Here is a 22163-nt window from a genome sequence, read left to right on the forward strand (position 1 = left end):
CTGTCCAGAAATAGTAGTGCAAAGAACCCCATCAGTTAGATTTGACCTACTCCTAGGCAAGCTTATCAAGTAAAAATAAAAGTGGCTACTGCACGGAAGGTTACTCAATCTTGTTTCAGTGCCAGTGCTTTGCATGAGGAACACAAAGTCTCGCTTTACCTTGATGGTTCCTCACTTGCTATGCTATCTACATGTTTCCTCATATTACCATAACTTCTGATGCCAATTGAACATTAATCGGTGCAGCCATGCTTTAAAGTCACCATGAGGCAATGACACAGACCACTGTCAATGTGAAAAGGTATAAAGCATTGCCAATTAATTAATTAACTGTGTTGATGAAGTTCAGAATAGTACAAATTGTTTTAAAATATTGAGTCATAAGCATATTTAATGAGAGATGGAAACTGAACAAGTGACGGGAAATCGCACTGTGAAGTAATAAGAATGAACAAACAGATTTCAAAGTCACAGAAATGATTCAAATCTGCTTAGTGTTGTATATATGAAATTGTAGCAGGATTGTTCAATTACATGCATATCCCACTCAGCTGACCAAATCACAAGTTTTTCCTATTGAGTGGGAGTTTTGTTAAGAGTCTTCAATATAATTTAATCAAAATCCAGTGCTATAATGTAGAATGTGCACGGTTTCCAACTTTGAACTCCATTATAATTAACTGGTTCTAGTCTTTCAATTTAAATCCCCAATTTGTTTTTTTTTTCAAGCAGTTCTGATTGATTATTGCTCATTTATAATGTCCTAGGCTGTGAAATGACTGTGGCAGCATTAATAAAAGTCTTGTCAAGATGCTTTGTATGCACAAGTAATGACTAACTCAAAGACACCGATATTTACAACAGTATCTTAACCTTTGTTACATGATTTCTTTTGCAAGATAATGTTGAACTGACACTTCAGTTCTTAGTGAGGAAGGGAAATTGACATAGAGTAAAGCTACAACTGGCACTCCATACTGACAAAGGAGACGCAGCAATCTTAAAATTAAGTGGAGGTAAACGAGTCCAAAACAAAGATTTAATTCAACCAGTGTCATTTTCTGGAAACCATATTGTTGGTTTGGTATATCCAGATTCACCTTTGCACTCTGTTTTACAATTTTTAAAATTAAAATATATAAAGTTCACTGTAATTCCTCCACTTAATGAACAAATGTTAAAGTCTGAGATGATTTTCCTCAACGTTAGGTTTAGATTGTTTTGTTAAGAAATGAGCAGTAAGCTTCACAAATCACCAGCACTTTCTGTCCGGACACTAGGACCCTGTTGTGTACTGACACGAGTAACTTATAGCCCAGCATTGAGAATTGTAACAGCCTTCCTCTGTGTGGCCGAGAGGGACCAAAGCAGCGATCTCTTCAACGTGATGGTCAGATTGCTCTGCAACGCAGTGATGGGAGGGCCTCCTGAAAGACCCCTCGGGCTGCTGTCTATGATCTCTTTAATTTTCGGGGACTGATGGCCCCCAGCCACCTTCCCAAATAATCCAGGCGTTAGATCACATGAATCCTTCCCACAAAGGGTCTCCGCATCCACCCTCTATATTTCATCTTTCCCCATCTTACTCTTGCAACGGAGTACTCCTGTGTCCTCCATGAGACAGCAGATCGATGCTTGACCACCATTCTCAGTGAGACAAGACTTACTTTCTCTGGCATTTTAGAGTCCAGCCCAGCCTTCTGTAAGCAAACAAACAACAACACAAAACTCACACAGACAGAACTAAACACAGGCACCCTGGTCAATTGTTTTAATGCGATTGCAATTAAAAGTGCTAAGTCATAGTTTTGGAATCAATTCACCATTCAAATGAAAGCTTTCACCACACATACCATCACAATCACTCAAAAATTTAAACTGGATATCCTTTAATTTGTATATAACAATTTACCAAAATAACCAATCGCTCCGAAGGGCCTACAACCCCTATAACCATTTTCCTAATCAGTTATTTTCTCACAGATTGTCCCCATTCCCAACTACATCAAGGGGCTGTCCCAGTTTGACCTTATGACTCCTTGCTCTGCCATAAACAACTTGCACCAGCCATATCAATACTGCAGGGTGAGAAATTTCCCGAGCCTGCTCTCTTTCCATATTATATATTAATTTCCACCGGCCATATCTGAAAGAGGCAGCTCCCAAAACCAAATCCGTCAGGTAGTGAACACTTTCCTAACCGGGGTCCCCAGTCCCAACCTTTTTCCTACAGGAACAATACAGAGTAGCCAATGTCACCCCGCAGCAATTTAGAGTAATCTGACAAAACATGCCTCCCTTACAAGCTGGGCCTGGGTGGTTCGTTTGACCTCTTCAAGGTAACTGTTCCACTGGGCAAGAGACAAATTGTCTGGCTGAACACAAGGAGCAGTCTGGTGTAAAATACTCCAGGATGCCCTTACCACTCTGTTCCATTCAATTCAGACATTCATGTCACTTACTCAGCCCAGTGAGACATTCCCTATGTTGAGGTCCGAGTCACTGCACCAAATGTTAACGTATGTTTTGTCCCACAAATCCGGATGACACAAGTTTCTGTACAACAGTAGAAGCTTCATTATTGGACAGCTGTTGAGAGATTCTCAATGTCCCCAAAAGTAGTTGTGCGTCTACTTGTGGTGACACTTCTCCACGAATTTCTGCTCTACACATAAAGGCAGCATGTTTTATAGGAATAATACAAAAGGTCTGTAAGTCATATGGTTGATTGTCGTTACATTGTTTAAGATGGGCAATTATAATTTTACAAGGCCTAGTGAATGTCAATGTCCTGTGTTAATGAGTGAATTGATTAGAGGTACTTATAGAGTTTTACAAAATTATGAGGGACATGGATAGGATGAATAGACAAAGTCTTTTCCCTGGGGTCAGGGAGTCCAGAACTAGAGGGCTTAGGTTTAGGGTGAGAGGGGAAAGATATAAAAGAGACCTGAGGGGCAACTTTTTCACGCAGAGGGTGGTACATGTATAGAATGAGCTGCAAGAGGATGTGGTGGAGCCTGGTACAATTGCAACATTTAAGAAGCATTTGGATGGGTATATGAATAGGAAGGGTTTGGAGGGATATGGGCCGGGTGCTAGCAGGTGGGACTAGATTGGGTTGGACCGAAGGGTCTGTTTCCATGCTGCACATCTCTATGACTGATTTTTGCATCCTTCATGATCATATGTTGATGGGAAGGGATTAAAACAGAAGGGTTTTGCCTATTCTCAATGAGGGATTCATTGCTAATACGGACGGGAAGCAAGATAATGGGAGCAGGAGGCAGTTTAACAGAGTTGTGGCCAAGGCTATCAGTCTTGTCTGGGGAAGACAAATACCTTTGCCTGAGGCTGCAGAGGAACCCACATGTGTGGCTTCAATGGATTCCTTCTCTAAGATTCAGTCAGCCTCCTCCTTATTGAGATGTTCTGTCTATTCTATAAGCAGACAGACATACAATTGTCTTTGGTAGTGGAATGTTTAACCCCTGAGTCCCCAGTATGCCTTGAAAGAGAAATAAAACATGGAACTGATCCCTTTGTGGCTTTCTAACTTCCTCACTAAAGGATTATCAGATAGCTGGGAAGGAACTGAAGAATGGACTTAAAAGAGCTAGAAGGGGGGCATGAAAAAGCCTTGGTGGATAGGATTAAGGAAAACCCTAAGGCCTTCTACACTTATATGAGGAACAAGAGGATGGCCAGACCGATGATAGGGCCGATCAGGGATAGTGGGGGCAGCTTGTGCCCGGAGTCGGGGGAAGTAGGGGAGGTCCTTCAGTATTCACTACTGCGAGGGACCTTGTCATTTGTGATGACAGCATGGAACAGGCTGATATGCTCAAACAGGTTGATGTTAAGAAGGAAGATGTGCTGAAAGTTTTGAAAAACATGATGATAGGTAAGTCCCCTGGGCCAGACAGGATATACCCAAGCTTACTACGGTAAGCAAGGGAAGAGATTTCTGCTCCTTTGCTAATGGTCTTTGCATCCGGGAGCAGTGCCAGATGATTGGAGGTTGGCAAATGTTTTTCCCTTGTTCAAGAAACGGATTAGGGATAACCCTGGGAAGTTTTGACTAGTCAGTCTTATTTCAGTGGTGGGCAAATTATTGGAGACAATTCTGCGAGACAGGATTTATGATTAATTAGAAAAACATAATTTAATTAGAGATAATCAGCATGGCTTTGTGAGGAAAGAATCTTTTTTAGAAGAGCTTATACTCGAAACGTCAACTCTCCTGCTCCTCGGATGCTGCCTGACTGGCTGTGCTTTTCCAGCAGCACGATTTTTGACTCTGGTCTCCAGCATCTACATTCCACACTTTCTCTATGGCGTTGAGGGGCAGGTCATGCCTCAAAAGCGTTATTGAATTCTTAGAGAATGTGACAAAACATATTGATGAAGGTGGAGCAGTGGATGTAGTGCATATGGATTTTAGCAAAGTGTTTGATAAGGTTCCCCATGGTAGGCTCATTCACAAGGTAAGGAGACATGGGAAATAGGGAAATTTGTCTGTCTGGATACAGAATTGGCTGGCCTATGGAAGACAGAGGGTGGTAGTAGATGGAAAATATTCAGCCTGGATCTTGGTGAGCAATAGTGTTCTGCAGGGATCTGTTCCGGGATATCTGCTCTTCGTGATTTTTTAAAAAATGACTTGGATGAGGAAGTGGAAGGGTGAGTTGGTAAGTTTGCCGATGACGTAAGGGTTGGTGGAGTTGTTGATAGTGCGGAGGACTGCTGGAGGTTGCAATGGAACATTGACAAGATACAAAGCTGGGCTGAGAAGTGACAGATGGAGTTCAACCTGGAAAAGTGTGAATCAATTCATTTTGGAAGGTCAAATTTGAATGCAGATTAAAGGGTAAGGTAGGATTCTTGGCAGTGTGGAGGAACAGAGGGATCTTGGGGTTCATGTTCATTGATCCCTCAAAATTGCCACCAGGTTGATGGGGTTGTTAAGAAGGTGTATGATGTGTTTCATTAGCAGGAGGATTGGGTTTAAGAGCCGCCAGGTTATGCTGCAGCTCTTGGAATATTGTATTCAGTTCTGGTTGCCTCATTATAGGAAAGATGTGGAAGCTTTAGAGAGGGTGCAGAGGAGATTTACCAGGATGCTGCCTGGACTGGAGGGCATGTCTAATGAGGAAAGGTTGGGGGAGTTAAGGCTTCTCTCATTGGAGCGAAGGAGGGTGAGAGGTGACTTGATAGAGATGTACAAGATGATGAGGAGCATCGATAGAGTGGATAGCCAGAGACTTTTTCCCAGGGCAGAAATAGCAATCATGAGAGGGCACAATCTTAAGGTGGTTGGAGGAAGGTTTAGGGGAGAAGTCAGATGTCGGTTCTTTACACAAGGAGTGATGTGTCCGGGGAATACTCTGCCAGCATTGGTAGTAGAGTCAGATACAGTAGGAACATTTAAGCTACTCTTGGATAGGCACACGGATGATAGAAAAATGTCGGGTATGTAGGTTAGTTTGATCTTAGAGTAGGATAACAGGTTGGCACAATATCAAGGGCCGAACAGTTCTATGTTCAATGCTCTATGTTCTAACTCAGCATGTAAGAATTCTGAATTACATAAAGAGGATCAGCATGGATTTGTAAAGTGTAGATCGTGTCTAATTTTCCAAGAAATAACTAAGAAATGACCAGGAGAATGTCAATGAATGTTTGCATATTCTATGTTTAAAATGGCCCCATTTAGCATTGTTTCATCTTGATATTAGTGAGTTGCTCGGACTGAAAAGCTTGTCGACTATTGCAAGACTTGTTACAACTTTGCTTAGGGTAATACATTACCTGAGCTGATTGATGTCATTTTAGTGTGACTTCTCTTTCTCTCAGACTTGTGGACTCCCCCCAGTGCTGCAGTGCTGCTTGAGGCCTGCAGCACACAGCCCTCACCCACTTGGCCCTAGACCAGCTGCAGGAGCTGCCAGCCAACACTGATTACACCACAGGCGCTTTCTGACAGCATCCTTGCCCTTAAGAACCAGCTATAAGCAGACTTGAAAACCCTAGCCCCATCTCAACCATTGAGGAAACTGCCAGACTGTGGCTCACATGGGGCAGAACAGCATGGGAGAGCTGTCAAAGTCCTTCTGGGCCAGAGTGGCCTTTACTGCCTCCATCTCCCAGCAAGGACAGAATCCTGCAGCTTGCCTGTGTTGCTCCACCTGCTGCAGCATGGTCCACACCCCCACAGAGACAATGAAAAGACACTGTACCTAGCCATGTCCAGGCAGCTGGAGAAGACAAAGGACCGTGCAGACTCCGGAGGCTGCCGCAGCCACCACCGAGAGCCAACCCCCCTACCCCTCAAAAGGCAGCACCTTGCATTGCCACAATGCATCCAAAAACTGCTGACAGTTCCAGCGAGCAGCCTGTAGGCTCATGAGCAAAGGCCATCCAGGCAGTAGCCCCCCCACCCTAGACCCTGCTCCCAGCACCATTCTTGGAAGATGACAACAGGAGGTTGCAGGTTACAGAGGTACATGGGTAAGCTGCAGAACTGGGCTGAGAGGTGCCAAATGGAATTTAATGCTGAAAAGTGTGAGGCGATTCACTTTGGAAGAAGCAACAGGAATGCAGAGTACTGGGCTAATGGTAAGATTCTTGATAGTGTAGATGAGGAGGGAGAGCTCAGTGTCTATGTACATCGATCCCTGAAAGTTGCTATCCAAGTTGATGGGGTTGTTAAGAAGGCATACGGTGTATTAGCTCTAATTGGCAGAGGGATTGAGTTTCAGAGCCACGAGGTCATGCTGCAACTATACCAAACACTGGAGCTGTCGCAGTTGGAGTACTGTGTATAGTTCTGGTCACTGCATTATAGGAAGGATTTGGAAGCTTTGGAAAGGTTCAGAGGAGATTTACTAGGATGTTGCCTTGTATGGAGGGAAGGTCTTATGAGGAAAGGCTGAGGAACTTGAGACTGTTTTCGTTTAGAGAGAAGAAGGTTGAGAGGTGACTTAATTGAGACATATAAAATAATCAGAGGGTTAGATAGGGTGGATAGTGAGAGCCTTTTTCCTCGGATGGTGATGGCAAGCACGAGGGGACATAGCTTTAAATTGGGTGATCGATATAGGACAGATATCAGAGGTAGTTTCTTTACTCAGAGTAGTAGGGGTGTGGAACGCACTGCCTGCAACAGTAGGAGACTCGCCAACTTTACGGGCATTTAAATGGTCATTGGATATACATAGGGATGAAAATGGAATAGTGTAGGTTAGATAAGCTTCCGATTGGTTCCACAGGTTGGTGCAACATTGAGAGCCGAAGGGCCTGTAGTGTTCTATGAGGTGCTGAAAGTAAAAGTTGCAATTTTCCTTTATGCAGATATTTGTAAACTATTCTATTAACCAATAGTAAGAGCTTAGTCATTTAAAGGACTATATTTCAACTTAGCAAGCAAAGGAATAATATTTTGATTTTTGTTTTTCTCAGGGAAGCCCTACAGAACCTAACTCCTGTTTTAACATTGATTCCTATGAAACCAAACAAAGAGTAGTGGAGAAACTTAGCAGGTCTGACAGCATCTGTGGCGAAAAGAAAAGTTTATGATTTGAGTCTAATATGACTTTTCTTTGGAACTGAACGGGGTTGGAAAAAGTGATACTTTTTACGCTGTTTTTTGGGAAAAAGAGGGAAGAGAAATAAGTGGGAAAGCTGGCAAAATGCTCCAAAGTAGAAGAAGTGCTAATGACACTAAAAGGAAAATATATGTGAAAAGAAGCTGTTAATGATAAGTGTTAATGCCAGAACACATGTCAGCTCTCCTAAGGTGCTGTTCCTCCAGCTTACATTGAGCTTCATCGGAACACTGCAGTACACCTGGAACAGAAATGTTAGAACAAGAATAAAGTACAAAGAAAATTACAGCGCAGGAACAGGCCCTTCGCCCCTCCTTGCCTGCACCGATATAGATCCTGTATTGAAACCTGTTGCCTATTTTCTAAGGATCTGTATCCCTCTGCTCCCTGCCCATTCATGGATCTGTCTCTAGATGCATCCTAAATGATGTTATCGTTACCACCTCCACCGGCAACACATCCTAGGCACCCACCATCCTCTGCGTAAAGAACTTTCCATGCATATCTCCCTGAAATTTTTCCCCTCTCACCTTGAATGTGTGACCCCTAGTAATTGAGTCCCCTACTCTTGGGGGGGATAAGCATCTTGCTATACACCCTGTCCATACCTCTCATGATTTTGTAGACCTCAATCAGGTCCCTCTCAACCTCCTAATCTACTCAACCTTTCTTCATAACTAGCACCCTCCATACCAGGCAACATCCTGATGAATCTACTCTCTCCAAAGCATTCACATTCTTTTGGCGATATGGTGACCAGAACTGTATGCAGTATTCCAAATATGGCTGAACCAACACCCAATATAACTGTTACATGACCTGCCGACTCTTGTACTCAATATCCCGTCCGATGAAGGAAAGTATGCAGTATGCCTTCTTGATCACTCTATCAACCTTCAGGGTACAATGGAATTGAACACCCAGATCTCTCTGCATATCAATTTTCCCCAGGGATTTTCCATTTACTGCATACTTCGCTCTTGAATTCCATCTTCCAAAACGCATCCCCTCGCATTTGCCCAGATTGAACTCCACCTGCCATTTCTCCGCCAAGTACCCCCTGGACCCCATGCAACTTCATTTTCTCCATCAACTTACAATGGGGAACCTTATCAAATGCCTTTCTGAAGTCCATGTATATAACATAAACAGCCCTTCCCTCATCAATCAACTTGTCATTTCCCCAAAAAATTCTATTAAGTTGGTAAGAAATTACCTTCCCTGGCAAAACCATGCTGCCTATCACTGATAAACCCATTTTCTTCCAAATGTAAATAGATTCTATCCCTTAGTATCTTCTCCAGCAGCATCCCTACCACCGACATTAGGCTCACCAGTTTATAATTACCTGGATTATCCTTGCTATCCTTAAACAAAGGGACGACATTAGCAATTCTCCAGTCCTCCAAGATCTCACCCATGTTCAAAGACATTGCAAAGATATCTGTTAAGGCTCCCGTTATTTCCTCTGTTGCTTCCCTCAGTAACCTGGAATAGATCCCATCCGGACCGGGGGACTTGTCCACTTTAATGCCTTTTAGAATGCCCAACATTTCTTCCTTAATGCTGACTTGACCTAGAGTAATCAAACTTCTAGCCCTAACCTCAATATCCTTCATGTGCCTCTCCTCGGTGAATACTGATGCAAAGTACTCATTAAGAATATCACCCATTTTCTCTGACTCCATGCATAACTTCCCTCCTTTATCCTTTCTCTAGTTACCCTCTTGCTCCTTATATACAAATAAAAGGCTTTGGGGTTTTCCTTAACCCTGTTTGCTAAAGATATTTCATGATCCCTTTTAGCCCTCTTAATTCCCCTTTTCAGATTGGTTCTACTTTCCCGATTTTCTTCCAAAGCTTTGTCTGTTTTCAATCACCTAGACCTTATGTATGCTTCCTATCGCTCTTAGCTAGTCTCACAATTTCACCTGCCATCCATGGTTCCCTAAGCTTGCCATTTCTATCCCTCATTTTCACAGGGGCATGTCTGTCCTGTACTCTAATTAGCCTCCCTTTAAGCCTCCCACATATCAAATGTGGATTTACCCTCAAACAGCTGCTCCCAATCTACTATCCCCAGCTCCTGACAATTTTGGTATAGTTGGCCTTCCCCAATTTAGCACTCTTCCTTTAGGACTACTCTCATGTTTGTCCATGAGTATTCTAAAACTTACAGAATTGTGACCACTATTCCCAAAGTAATCCCCTACTGAAACTTCAACTACCTTTCCAGGCTCATTCCCAACACCAGGTCCAATATGGCCCCTTCCCAATTTGGATTATTTACATACTGCTCTAGAAAGCCCTCCTGGATGGTCCTTTCAAATTCTCCTCCACCTAAACCTCTAGATTTATAAAATTATGAGGGGCAGGGATAGGATAAATAGACAAAATCTTTTCCCTGGAGTGGGGGAGTCCAGAACTAGAGGGCATAGGTTTAGGGTGAGAGGGGAAAGATTTTAAAAGAGACCTAAAGGGCCAACTTTTTCACACAAAGGGTAGTTCGTGTATGGAATGAGCTGCCAGAGGAGGTGGTAGAGGCTGGTACAATTGCAACATTTAGAAGGCATTTGGATGGGTATATGAATAGGAACGGTTTGGAGGCTTATGGGCCAGGTGCTGGCAGGTGGGGCTAGATTGGGTTGGGATATCTGGTCAGCATGGACGGGTGATCGAAGGGTCTGTTTCCATGCTGTACATTTCTGATTCTAATCCCAGTCAATGTTGGGAAATTAAAATCTCCTTTCGCCACTACCTTGGCTGCTCCAACATCTTTCCACAATCTGTTTACATATTTGTACTTCGATCTCATGCTCGCTGCTGAAAGGCCTGTGATACAGTGCCAACGTTGTTACCACACCCTTCCTATTTCTGAGCTCTGCCCATATTGCCTCACTGTTCGAGTCCTCCATAGTGCCATAGCTGTGATATCCTCTCTGAGCAGTAATGCAACTCCATCCCTTTTACCTCCCTCTCTATTCCACCTGAAGGATCTACAACCTGGATATTTTGTAGCCACTCTTGCCCTTCCCTCAACCAAGTCTCAATACCAGCAATAACATCATACCCCCAGCAAGTAATCCAAGCCCTAAGTTCATCTGCCTTACCTACTATACTTATTGCATTAAAACAAATGCACCTCAGACCACCTGTTCCTTTGTGTTCATCATCTGTTCCCTGCCTACTATTCCCTTTAGTCATGCTGACTGCATTATCTAGTTCCTTACAGGCTTTAGTTACTACTGTCCACTAACTTCCTCATTTGGTTCCCATCCCCCTGCCACATTAGCCTGAGAGCAAGATGGTGTATTGAAACGGCAAGAGTAGGGCGGTTGGGGGTAATTGGTTAGACACAGCAGAGGTGTATGACTTCTTCAGAACAGATGCTGCTAGATCTGCTGAGTTTCTCCATATTCTCTATTTGATTTCAGATTTCCAGCATCCACCGTGTTTTGCCTATATTTAAAATATCTTTACACTTGGTCAATTTATTTTAATCTGACACTCTGTCAAATGTGTGTTTTGCTTTATATGGATTGTAAACATTTTCTCAATGATATTATATAAAGTGATATCTGTCATCCATATTGCAATGCTCAGAATATGCAAAAAAAGAATGGGAACTATGTTATTAATGCAAATTAGGGATATTTTTACACGTGTTCTGATTTTAACAAGAGGGCAGATCTATAGATGTGTCACAGGTTTCTTTTCTTTTCATATAAATCTTGGTGTCTCTTATTTCCCTAGGTCAAGAACGATTTGGGAACATGACAAGAGTATACTACAGAGAGGCCTTTGGAGCATTTATTGTCTTTGATGTTACGCGAGCCACAACATTCGAAGCAGTGTCCAAATGGAAGGATGACTTAGACTCAAAATTAACTCTACCTAATGGCAAACCTGTCTCAGTTGTCCTATTGGCAAACAAATGTGATCAAGGGAGTGAGTTCTTAGCTGCCAATCCTGGAAAGATGGAACAGTTCTGCAAGGATCATGGATTTGTCAGCTGCTTTGAAACTTCAGCAAAGGTAAAATTAATTCTCAACCTGCAGTTGCAACAAACCTATAAAATTAAAATACTAGCAAAGTACATAGAAAAGCAGAACAGCAATCTTTAGGATAATTTTGTAGGTCAAAGTGGAGAAGAGACTGCATAGAAGATTCAGGTGAATGGTGGGCCTCAATAGTGGAAGATTAGAATGAAGTAGTGACTTATGGGACTATACTGGAGAAGAGGATACAATATTAGGGTAGATCCAGATCCAATTTGACTTGGATGACAGGCCATGGTTTATTTGTTAAAAGCAATGGGACTGGTGGGCACTGACAAATACACTCCATTTATGGTTTCACTGGAGCAGCATTTCATCATGTCAAAGCACAGGGAAATTTGATACAAGGTGCTAACTCAGGGTCTTTTCACAGCCATTGTAGAAGCATGAAACACTGACAATAAATGGCCAGGATTCACTGAGAAATGAGCAGAACATTTCAACTCATGCCACAATATTATATCACACCACAATAGAGTTTCAGTACATTTTACATTTGGCAGCTCATTCAGCTTGATAGAATTGGTTGGTAAATAAAAGCACAAAAACAAGGCAGAATTGCAAATTATTAATTTGAAAATTTGTAAATAGAACTGCTTTGAATAATAGATCTGCCTTCTGGTTGTAACCATTATGTGAGATTCCACAGCATTGATACCACTACAGTACTTGTTAAAGTAATAATAGCAAAGAGGGTCAAAACCAAACAACAGTGGATAGAAGCAGATGCATCAGACTGTAGGTCACATTTGCAGATATTTGCAAACAGACTTGTGTAAAGTTCAGTCCCATCACAGGTGGAATTTGTTGCATTCCTGCAGTCTTTCAATATGTACAATTGATTTACATGTAAGTGCCTGTTTAACCCAAAGTTAGAGAGTTGTATTTCTCTGGTATATTTATGTGTATGTAATGTAGATTTAGAATTTGTTGCTTATTGCAAAGTTGGTTGATGAACAAAGCAAAGAGGAAAAACAGCAAAAGTTGGGAATGCAAGCAAAAACAAAACTGCACTATTTTAATAATTCAGAAATAACAATGGCAACAACATAGAGCTTTTACTGTCGGAAAATATCTCAAGGTGCACAGGATGCAGTAAGGCAGAAAGTGGCACTGATCCAAAGCTGATATTAAGAGGGTTGTTGGAGAAGGCAGGTCTTAAAAAGGAGTAAAGAAGTGGATACATTTATGGAGTAATTCCAAAGCTTCAGACTTGGAGAGCCACATGCAAGATACCAACCATGAAACAGGGATAGAAAGAGGCTAGAACTGGAAGAATGCAAAGCACAGCGAACTGAAGACCGGAAGGATGTTTCTGATAAAGATAGAGGTAAATCTGTTGTTTGAGTTGAACACACAGGGATGATGAGTGAATGGGATTTGGTATACAGTAAGTTTGGGTATCAAAGTAGGTATTATATTTATCTACACACAAACACACATACCCACATGAACACATATACATATACGTTTGTGGGGTGAATTTGTATTTGCAGAGTTACATTGTACTTTGCTCAAAAACTGCATGAATCCATGTAAGACTCTGTTAACTCATTTTTTAGATTAGAATCAGTCTAAATATTATGGCACAGACAGGGAACTCGGGGCTAACACCTTCAACATATTACCTGGCTGACACATATTGTTACAGTTAACCTGAGAATGTAACCTTTTTAAAAAAAGAAGTGAAAGAAGTGAAACTATCATGATATTCTAACAGATGAAAGACGCAACAAACAATCAAGGTATTTTTCAATGTATAATTTCAGTTATATCACACTGTAAATTTTTGCTATAAATTCTGTGCCTTACAATTGTGTCCTCCACAACCACCTGAAGAAGGAGCGATGCTCCAAAAGCTAGTGTGCTTCCAATTAAACCTGTTGGACTATAACCTGGTGTTGTGTGATTTTTAACTTTGTACACCCCAGTCCAACACTGGCATGTCCAAGTCATGTTTTATTCCAAATTATTCTTTTTTTTTAATATTTGTGATATACAATCAGATCAAGATTTAAATTTTATTTCCTTGTGTAACTATATCTTGTCAAAAAAAAAATTTGAACTCATTTCTCAGCTACGGCTTTTAATGCAATCTCCCCAAAGACACTGCCTCAGGACATCTTGCTGGAACATCATACTTATTAAAAGATGTTGATTTTAGGTGGGTGTCCTGCACAATTAACTTAACAACATCTTTATCCTGCCAATAAAAATGTTATTGACATGTTTTAGAAAATGAATCAGGAGGTAGAAAAGGCACGTAAGAAAGGCACTATTACAATAAGCATGAGGAACTTCAATATGCAGGTGGACTGGGAATATCAAGTTGGCAGCAGATCGCAAGAAACATAATTCATGAAAATCTGAGATTTTATTTGGAGCAGCTTGTGATATAGCCCACTATGGAACAGGAATGTGATTAGGGAGCTGAAAGTGAAGGAACCTCTGGGGGACAGTGACCATAATATGATAGAACTCACCCTGCAGTTTGAGAGGGAGAAGATTGAATCAGATGTTACAGTATTACAATTGAGTAAAGATAACTACAAAGACATAGAGTTGCTGGTCAGTGTTGATTGGAAAGTGAAGTCTAGCAGATTAGAGCAGCAAGGGCAGGAATTTCTAGGATAATTCAGGAGGCACAGCAGAAATCCATCCCAGGAAAGAAACAAACATATTAAGGGGTGGATGAGGCAACTGTGGCTGACAAGGGAATTGAAGGATGGCATGAAACAAAAAAGGAAGCATACAATGTGGTGAACATTAATGGGAAGGCTCAGAATTGGAAATTTAAAAACCATTAGAAGATGACTAAAAAAGCCTTAGGGAGAGAAGATCAAATATGAGAGCAAGCTAGCTCGGAATATAAAAGAAGACTGCAAGAGTATTTTTTAGATATCGGAAAGGTAAGGGAAAAGCAAGCGTGGACATTTGCTGCAAAATGAGACTGGAGAAGTAGTAATAGGAATAACGAAATGGCAGAGGAACTGAATAGGTACTTTGCATCAATTTTCACAGTGGAAGATACCAGTAACATACCAGAACTTCAAGAGAGTCAGGGCAGAGATGAGTATATTGACCATCACTAAGGAGAAGATGCTGGGTAAGGTGAGAAGTCTGAAGGCAGATAAATCACTCAGACTGGATAGACTACACCCCATACTTCTGAAGAAGATAGTTGAGGAGATTGCAGATGCATTGGTGGTGATCTTTTAGGAATGACTGGAGTCACTGAGAATCCCAGGAAACGGCTAATGTAACACCCCTGTTTAAGAAGAAAAGGAGGCAGAAGACAAAGGACTATAGACTGGTTAGCCTGATCTCTGGTCATTGGTAAAAAATTCAGGGTCCATTATTAAAGATGTGATTGGAGAGTATTTGGAAATGCATAGTAAACTAGGGCAAAATCACCGCAGCTTCGTCAACATGAGATCATACCTGACAAATCTATTAGAATTATTTGAAGATGTAACAAGCAAGTTAGACAAGGGATAGCCAGTGGTTGTGATCTATTTGGATTTCCAGAAAGCCTTTGACAAGGTTGCACATAGGAGGCTATAAAATAAGATAAGAGATCATGGCATTAGGAGAAAGGTACTGGCATAGATACAGGATTAGCTGACTGGCAGAGAGTAGGGATAAATGGGTCCTTTTTAAAATTGCAGCCGATGACTAGTAGAGTTCTGTGGTATTCAGTGTTGGTCCCACAACTATTCAACATCATACATGAACGATCTGGACGAAGGATCAGAGGGCATTGTTGCAAAGTTTGTAGAAGACACAGCAATAAGTGGAGGGATCAGTAGTATTGAGGAAGTGGAGAGGCTGCAGAAGGACTTACAGTATGTTGGCCTACAGTTTTTCATACATAAGTGATCCACTATTATAATTTTGTTAGCCATTCATAGTATTTTGTTACAAATTCCAATTGTAATTCCACTCTTGGACAACTGCCCATTTTCCATCAGCTAGTATTTGAGGTAATCCCTATTTCCTCAATAGCAACATGTCTTTTAAATAGTAACACTGAAGTATTGGTTCTCACTCAGTTTTTGATTTGGGCTATTTAATACAGCTTTCTGAACTCAGAATCCATTTGTTGCATTTCCATTAAAGACAGTAGGCTAAAGACTTTAAAGCCTAAGTTTTCAACTTTCTCCTTCAACTTCAATTATATGACACTATATTTGAAAATTTAAGTGGGATATTCTCTCCCTTTTGTGGAGAATCTTGCTCTTCCTGTCTAGTGTTATTAGCCCAAGACCTAGTCATATTACAGTTAGAAAATAACTAGAATGTTCTGTCTGAAACATTTTTAGAATTCCACTGGTTGTTCTATTACCCTTCGTGATTCTAATATTTTTGAACTAGCCAGACCATTCTCATGAAATCATTACCTTTTCCTTTTGCACGGATTTAATGCAATACTCTAACTGCAAATTCTCCAATTACTACGTCACTCTTCAATGCAACTGTATATAACTCTACATTATCTCCTATACTGAGAGATGGATGGGTTCTTGTAAACTGAGTGACCTTCCTTTGAATGGATGAATGGTTTTATAGCTGGGGTGTTCCTTTGGCAAGCATTCAGTTTTTCCTGAAGGAAGTTGAGTAAATGAGCTTACAGTTCTACTAGATCAGGATGAATGCCACATGACATGGGGAAGGAGGCTGTTAACTGGAGGAAGGGAGATTAAAAGAGTTGGCTGCAATTGCTATGAGGTGAGTTTGATAGAAAAGTGAAAGGTTCTAAGTTAAACTGTGTTTAACCAGAATATATTATGAAGAGTTACTGTGGAAGTAAAAGGGTGAAGATTGTGTGCACCCAGAATGTTCAAGAAAGAATAGGTGGGAATGTCTAGTGTGTTAACCTGGCAGCTCAGGTGAGGTTGTTCAAGTTTTGAAGTCCTCCTCTGCCTGTCTGAGGGTGATGGACTTGGCAGTGAGTGCCAGTATTTTGGATGACTAGGGAAAATCATCCTGGTCTCTGATTTCCTTTCCAAGGGCTCAAGAATTTGAATCAACAATGTTTTGTGTTCATCTCTGGCTTAGTTCCATGTTCTGATGCCTTCAAAGTCCAGATGGTGTCAGCATAATCCAATTCAGCATGTATACAATGAAAATATGCAGCAATTAGCGAAAAATGAAAGGGCCGAGTACAATCCTCTTGCCTGTCGATGGGAATGCAAACATATTCCAGAAAACTACCTCTCCTCACAAGGTAGCAGTTGTGCAACTCAACTTAAGGAAATTCTAAGACTTATGACCAAGAAGGAAAGGGTAATATCTGGATTTAAGGATCCTTGATCTCCTCCCATCCGGCCATTAAATAGTGGATGTGCTGGGAGCCTATTGTTTTTACTCATGTGGCATGAATTCCCATATGGTTTCTGTCTCTCTTTGCAAGCTCAGGAGTTTGCCCATTTTGTGTTGATGACTTTCTCCTCATTGTGTCCTCAAAGCTATAGATTACATTTAGAAATTAAATGCAAGAACGGGATAAATTATATAGGCAGAATGCAGAGAATAGCAATTTCAATACTTCAAGTTAACACATTTACATCAATGTGATTTTTACATTGCTCATCTAACAACTGTTACTTATTTGATATGAATGTTTATGAAGTTAATTGGTAAAGGAAATCAAAGATTGTGGGCGGCACGGTGGCACAGTGGTTAGCACTGCTGCCTCACAGCGCCAGAGACCCGGGTTCAATTCCCGCCTCAGGCGACTGACTGTGTGGAGTTTGCACGTTCTCCCCGTGTCTGCGTGGGTTTCCCCCGGGTGCTCCGGTTTCCTCCCACAGTCCAAAGATGTGCAGGTCAGGTGAATTGGCCATGCTAAATTGCCCGTAGTGTTAGGTAAGGGGTAAATGTAGGGGTATGGGTGGGTTGCGCTTTGGCGGGTCGGTGTGGACTTGTTGGGCTGAAGGGCCTGTTTCCACACTGTAAGTAATCTAATCTAATTTGTTGGTGATTACTTTTGTAACATTACACTGAAACCAGACATATATATTTCTTACTATATAGGCTGTTCTAAAGCACATATTTCCAGGCTTTCTCATTGTACCCTCCATACGTCTAAGATCATCCAAAATTCTACTGCCCTTGTCCTCAATCATCTGTTCATCTGTTCTGCTTGTATGTACTGCACTACTCACTTTCTGTTAAACACTCCACCATTAGTCAAGGAAAGGTAGCAAAATTAATTGTTATACTGATCACCATTCAGCTGCCTGAGTCCCAAGTTCTGAAATCCCTTTTCTGAACATCTCTACATATCTGCTTTCTTGCCTTATTTTCAGGAGCTTTAAATCATCTGCCTTTATTTATTTACTTATAATGTCTCTGAACAGCACCCCAGGATGTTTAATTATGTTTAAAAGAAAGCCACATAAATCCAATTTATTGTTAAGTTGTCACTATCCTAGTAAAGTTTTAAGATAATAGAAAAAATCAATAAGATAATAAGAAAAACCCAAATCTGCATTCTGTTATTATTCAAATATGATGGATGTCTTTTAACACCACTATAAACACAGCGAAACCTTAGAAATTATTGCCGCACTAGTGATGCTATTTGCATTTCAAATTTATCATCAGCTAATTATGCATAATAATCCATCTTTTGCAATCAAAATCTTAAGCACAGTTCTCAAGGTTCTTTTTGTCAGGAAACAGTCACTGTGAAATTCTGCTAGTGTAATTAATATTGACACTTTATTACAGGTCCTAACTGCAATTCCAGGGGAGATCAATGTTGGGTAAAATGTACTTAATTTTGCTTTGTATCCTTCACCTGTCATCTATAAGACATAAGGACTTATGAGATCTAGCAGGCTTCCTAGTCATATAGCATTTCTCATGTTGAATTCAAAGATTTATTCTAAATATTGTGATGCAAGATATGTGATTTATAATTATTTTAATATCAGTTGTTTCAGAGTTTAGATTTTGAATGGTGGCACTTGGATTTCGGTCTGTGTGTATGAAGGGACGTGAGGGATTAACTTGTCAGAATTGCTGGAGGCATTATTGTTTTTTAAACAAACATGATCATAAAACCATAAGGTAAAGGAGCAGAATTATGCTAGTTGGCCCATCAAATCTGACCATGGCTGATATGTTTCTCAACCCCATTCTCTTTTCATCTCACTGTAACCTTTGATCTCCTTGCCAAGGAAGAACCTACCTATCTCTGTCTTAAATACACTCAATTACTTGGCCTTCCAAGCCTTCTATTGGCAATGAGTTCCACCAATTCACCAACCTCTGGCTGAAAAAAAACCTCCTCTTCTCAGTTCTAAGGATTGTCCTGTTACCCATTTCTATGATACAGTGGAGGCACACAAGATCTGTAAAACAAGTTAATTTATCAAGTAAATAGTAAAAAGATATATCTTTAACAACTAGAGCTATCCCAGCCACTGTTTTTTCTACCTTGGGTTTTGCAACAAGCCCCAAACATTATTACCCAAGAGTTGGCAGCTGGTCAGGCTGGAACTCTTCTCAGCTTCTTCACCAAGACTTCTGGTGTGGGGTACCTCTTCTTCACCGGTTAGTTTCAGAGTGACTGTTAAAATCAGGCATTCTTGGGCTGCTTTTTCTATGAATCAGAATTGCCAATTTCCTTATTTGGAATACTTTATAAAGCTTGTCCAATTCCAAATGATTTTACCATACAGAGCAAGTAACTAGGGTGGCATGGTGGCTCAGTGGCTAGCACTGGTGTCTCACAGCACCAGGGACCTGGGTTCGATTGCAGTCTCGAGCGACTGTCTGTGTGGAGTTTGCACATTCGCCCCGTGTCTGTGTGGGTTTCCTCCAGGTGCTCCGGTTTCCTCCCACAGTCCAAAGATGTTCAAGTTAAGTGAATTGACTGTTCTAAATTGCCCATGGAGTTAGGTGCATTAGCCAGAGGTAAATATGGGGAATGGGTCTGGGTGGGTTACTCTTCAGAGGGTCGGTGTGGACTCGTTGGCCAAAGGGCCTGTTTCCACACTGTAGGAGATCTAATCTAAACTGTCAAAATCCTTTGGTTTGTGCAAATCTTTCATGGTCTCAACTATAACTTAGCCTCTTGGTTGATCTTCACTGTAGCTGGAATGTTATTCTGTTTCGAGTGTGTTGCTGGAAAAGCGCAGCAGGTCAGGCAGCATCCGAGGAGCAGGAAAATTAACGTTTTGGGCTGGAGCCCTTCATCAGGAATGAGGTTGAGAGCATCGGGGGTGGAGAGATAAATGGGAGGGGGTGGGACTGGGGAGAAGGTAGCTGAGAGTGCAATAGGTGGATGAAGGTGGGGTAAAGGTGATAGGTCAGAGAGGAGGGTGAAGCAGACAGGTGGGAAGGAAGATTGACAGGTGGGACAGGTCATGAGGGTGGTGCTGAGCTGAAGGTTGGAATTGGGGTAAAGTGGGGGGAGGAGAAATGAGGAAACTGGTGAAGTCCACATTGATGCCATGGACTGAAGGGTCCCAAGGTGGAAGATGAGGCGTTCTTCCTCCAGGCGTCGGGTGGTAAAGGAGTGGCAATGGAGGATGCTCCAGGACCTGCATGTCCTCAGCAGAGTGGGAGGGGGAATTGAAATGTTCAGCCACCGGATGGTGGGGTTGATTGATGTGGGTGTCCCGGAGATGTTCTCTAAAGCACTCTGCGAGAAGGCATCCAGTTCCCCCAATGTAGAGGAGACTGCATCGGGAACAACGGATACAGTAAATGACATTGGTGGAAGTGCAGGTGAAACTTTGATGGATGTGGAAAGCTCCTTTGGGGCCTTGGATGGAGGTGAGGGGGGAGATGTGGACGCAGGTTTTGCAATTCCTGCGGTGGCAGGGGAAGGTGCCAGGAGGTTTGTTGGGGGCGTGGTCCCAAGGTAGTCATGGAGGGAACAGTCTTTGCGGAAAGCAGATAGGGGTGAGGAGGGAAATATATCCCTGGTGGTGGGGTCCATTTGTAGGTGGTGGAAATGTCAGCGGATGATGTAATTTATGTGGAAGTTGGTGGGGTGGAAGGTGGGGTGGAACTGGTCCTCCTGGGAACCCCAGGGGGGTTCTGTCCTTGTTGCGGTTGGAGGGGTGGGGTTTGAGAGTGGAGGTGCGGGATGTGGATGAGATGCGCTGGTGGGCATCTTCAACCACGAGGGAAGGGAAATTACGGTCTTTAAAGAAGGAGGCCATCTGGTGTGTTCTGTGGTGGAACTGGTCCTCCTGGGAGCAGATACGGCGGAGGCGGAGGAATTGGGAAAACGGGATAGCATTTTTTGCAGGCGGGAGGGTGAGAAGAGGTGTATTCCAGGTAGCTGTGGGAATCGGTGGGTTTGTAAAAAATGTCAGTATTGAGTCCGTCCTCGTGGATGGAGATATAGAGGTCTCGGAAGGGGAGGGAGGTGTCAAAGATGGTCCAGGGGAATTTAAGGTCGGGGTGGAATGTGTTGCTGAAGTTGATGAACTGTTCGACCTCCTCGTGGGAGCACGAGGTGGCACCGACGCTGTCATCAATGTAGCAGAGGAAGAGGTGGGGAGTGGTGCCGGCGTAACTATGGAAGATGGACTGTTTTACGTAGCCAACAAAGAGACAGGCATAGCTGGGGCCCATGCGGGAGCCCTTGGCTACCCCTTTCATCTAGAGGAAGTGGGAGGATTGGAAGGAGAAGTTGTTGAGGTTGAGGACCAGATCAGCCAAACGAATAAGAGCGTCAGTGGAAAGGTACTAGTGGGGATGTCGGGAGAGGAACAAACGAAGGGCCGGAAGCCCTCGTCATGGGGATGAAGTTGTAGAGGGACGGGATATCCATGGTGAAGATGAGGCGTTGGGGGCCAGGGAAACGGAAGTCTTGGAGGAGGTGGAGGGCGTGGGTCCTGAATATATGTGGGAAAGGACCGTATCAAGCTAGGTGGAGATGAGTTCGGTGGGGCAGGAGCAGGCTGAGATGATAAGTCCGCCGGGATAGTCAGGCTAGTAGATCTTGTGAGGAGGTAGAATCGGGCAGTGCGAGATTCCCAAACTATGACGCTGGAAACTGTGGGTGGGAGATCCCCTGAGGTGATGAGTTTGTGTTTGGTCTGGGAGATGACGGTTTGGTGATGGGGGTGTGAGGTCATGCTCGAGGGGGCGGTAGGAGGAGGTGTCTTCGAGTTTGCACCTGGCTTCAACGGTGTCGATGTCAGTGCGCCAAATCACTACAAATTACACTGTTGTTCTGTTCATTCTTTTTAACTGCAACTGGAACTTGGGCGTGCTAACCTATTTACCTTTATCGAGAACTGCCTTCTACATTTTTCTTCTGTCTGGCTGACAGTTAACTTGTTCCAGTACATTGTACGGTGACTCAGAGATTAGCACTTCTGCCTCACAACACCAGGGACCTAGCCTCAGGTGACTGTTTGGAGTTTGCATGTTCTCTCCGTGTCTGTGTTGGCTTCCTCTGGAAACTCCGGTTTCCTCCCAAATTCCAAAGATGTACCGATTGGGTGGATTGGCCATGCTAAATTGC

The 22163-nt window shown here is 42.5% G+C and overlaps 1 protein-coding gene across 1 annotated transcript in view; it reads left to right on the forward strand.

Annotated features, from left to right (window-relative positions):
• rab38a (RAB38a, member RAS oncogene family) overlaps positions 1 to 22163 on the forward strand; it is a 69891-nt gene that overhangs the window by 34601 nt on the left and 13127 nt on the right. The window contains exon 2 of the mRNA XM_043692762.1: positions 11361 to 11641. Within this exon, the coding sequence (XP_043548697.1) occupies positions 11361 to 11641 (281 nt within the window). The remainder of the gene's footprint in view (positions 1 to 11360; positions 11642 to 22163) is intronic.

Source organism: Chiloscyllium plagiosum, chromosome 6, assembly GCF_004010195.1.
Source record: "Chiloscyllium plagiosum isolate BGI_BamShark_2017 chromosome 6, ASM401019v2, whole genome shotgun sequence".
NCBI lineage: Eukaryota > Metazoa > Chordata > Chondrichthyes > Orectolobiformes > Hemiscylliidae > Chiloscyllium > Chiloscyllium plagiosum.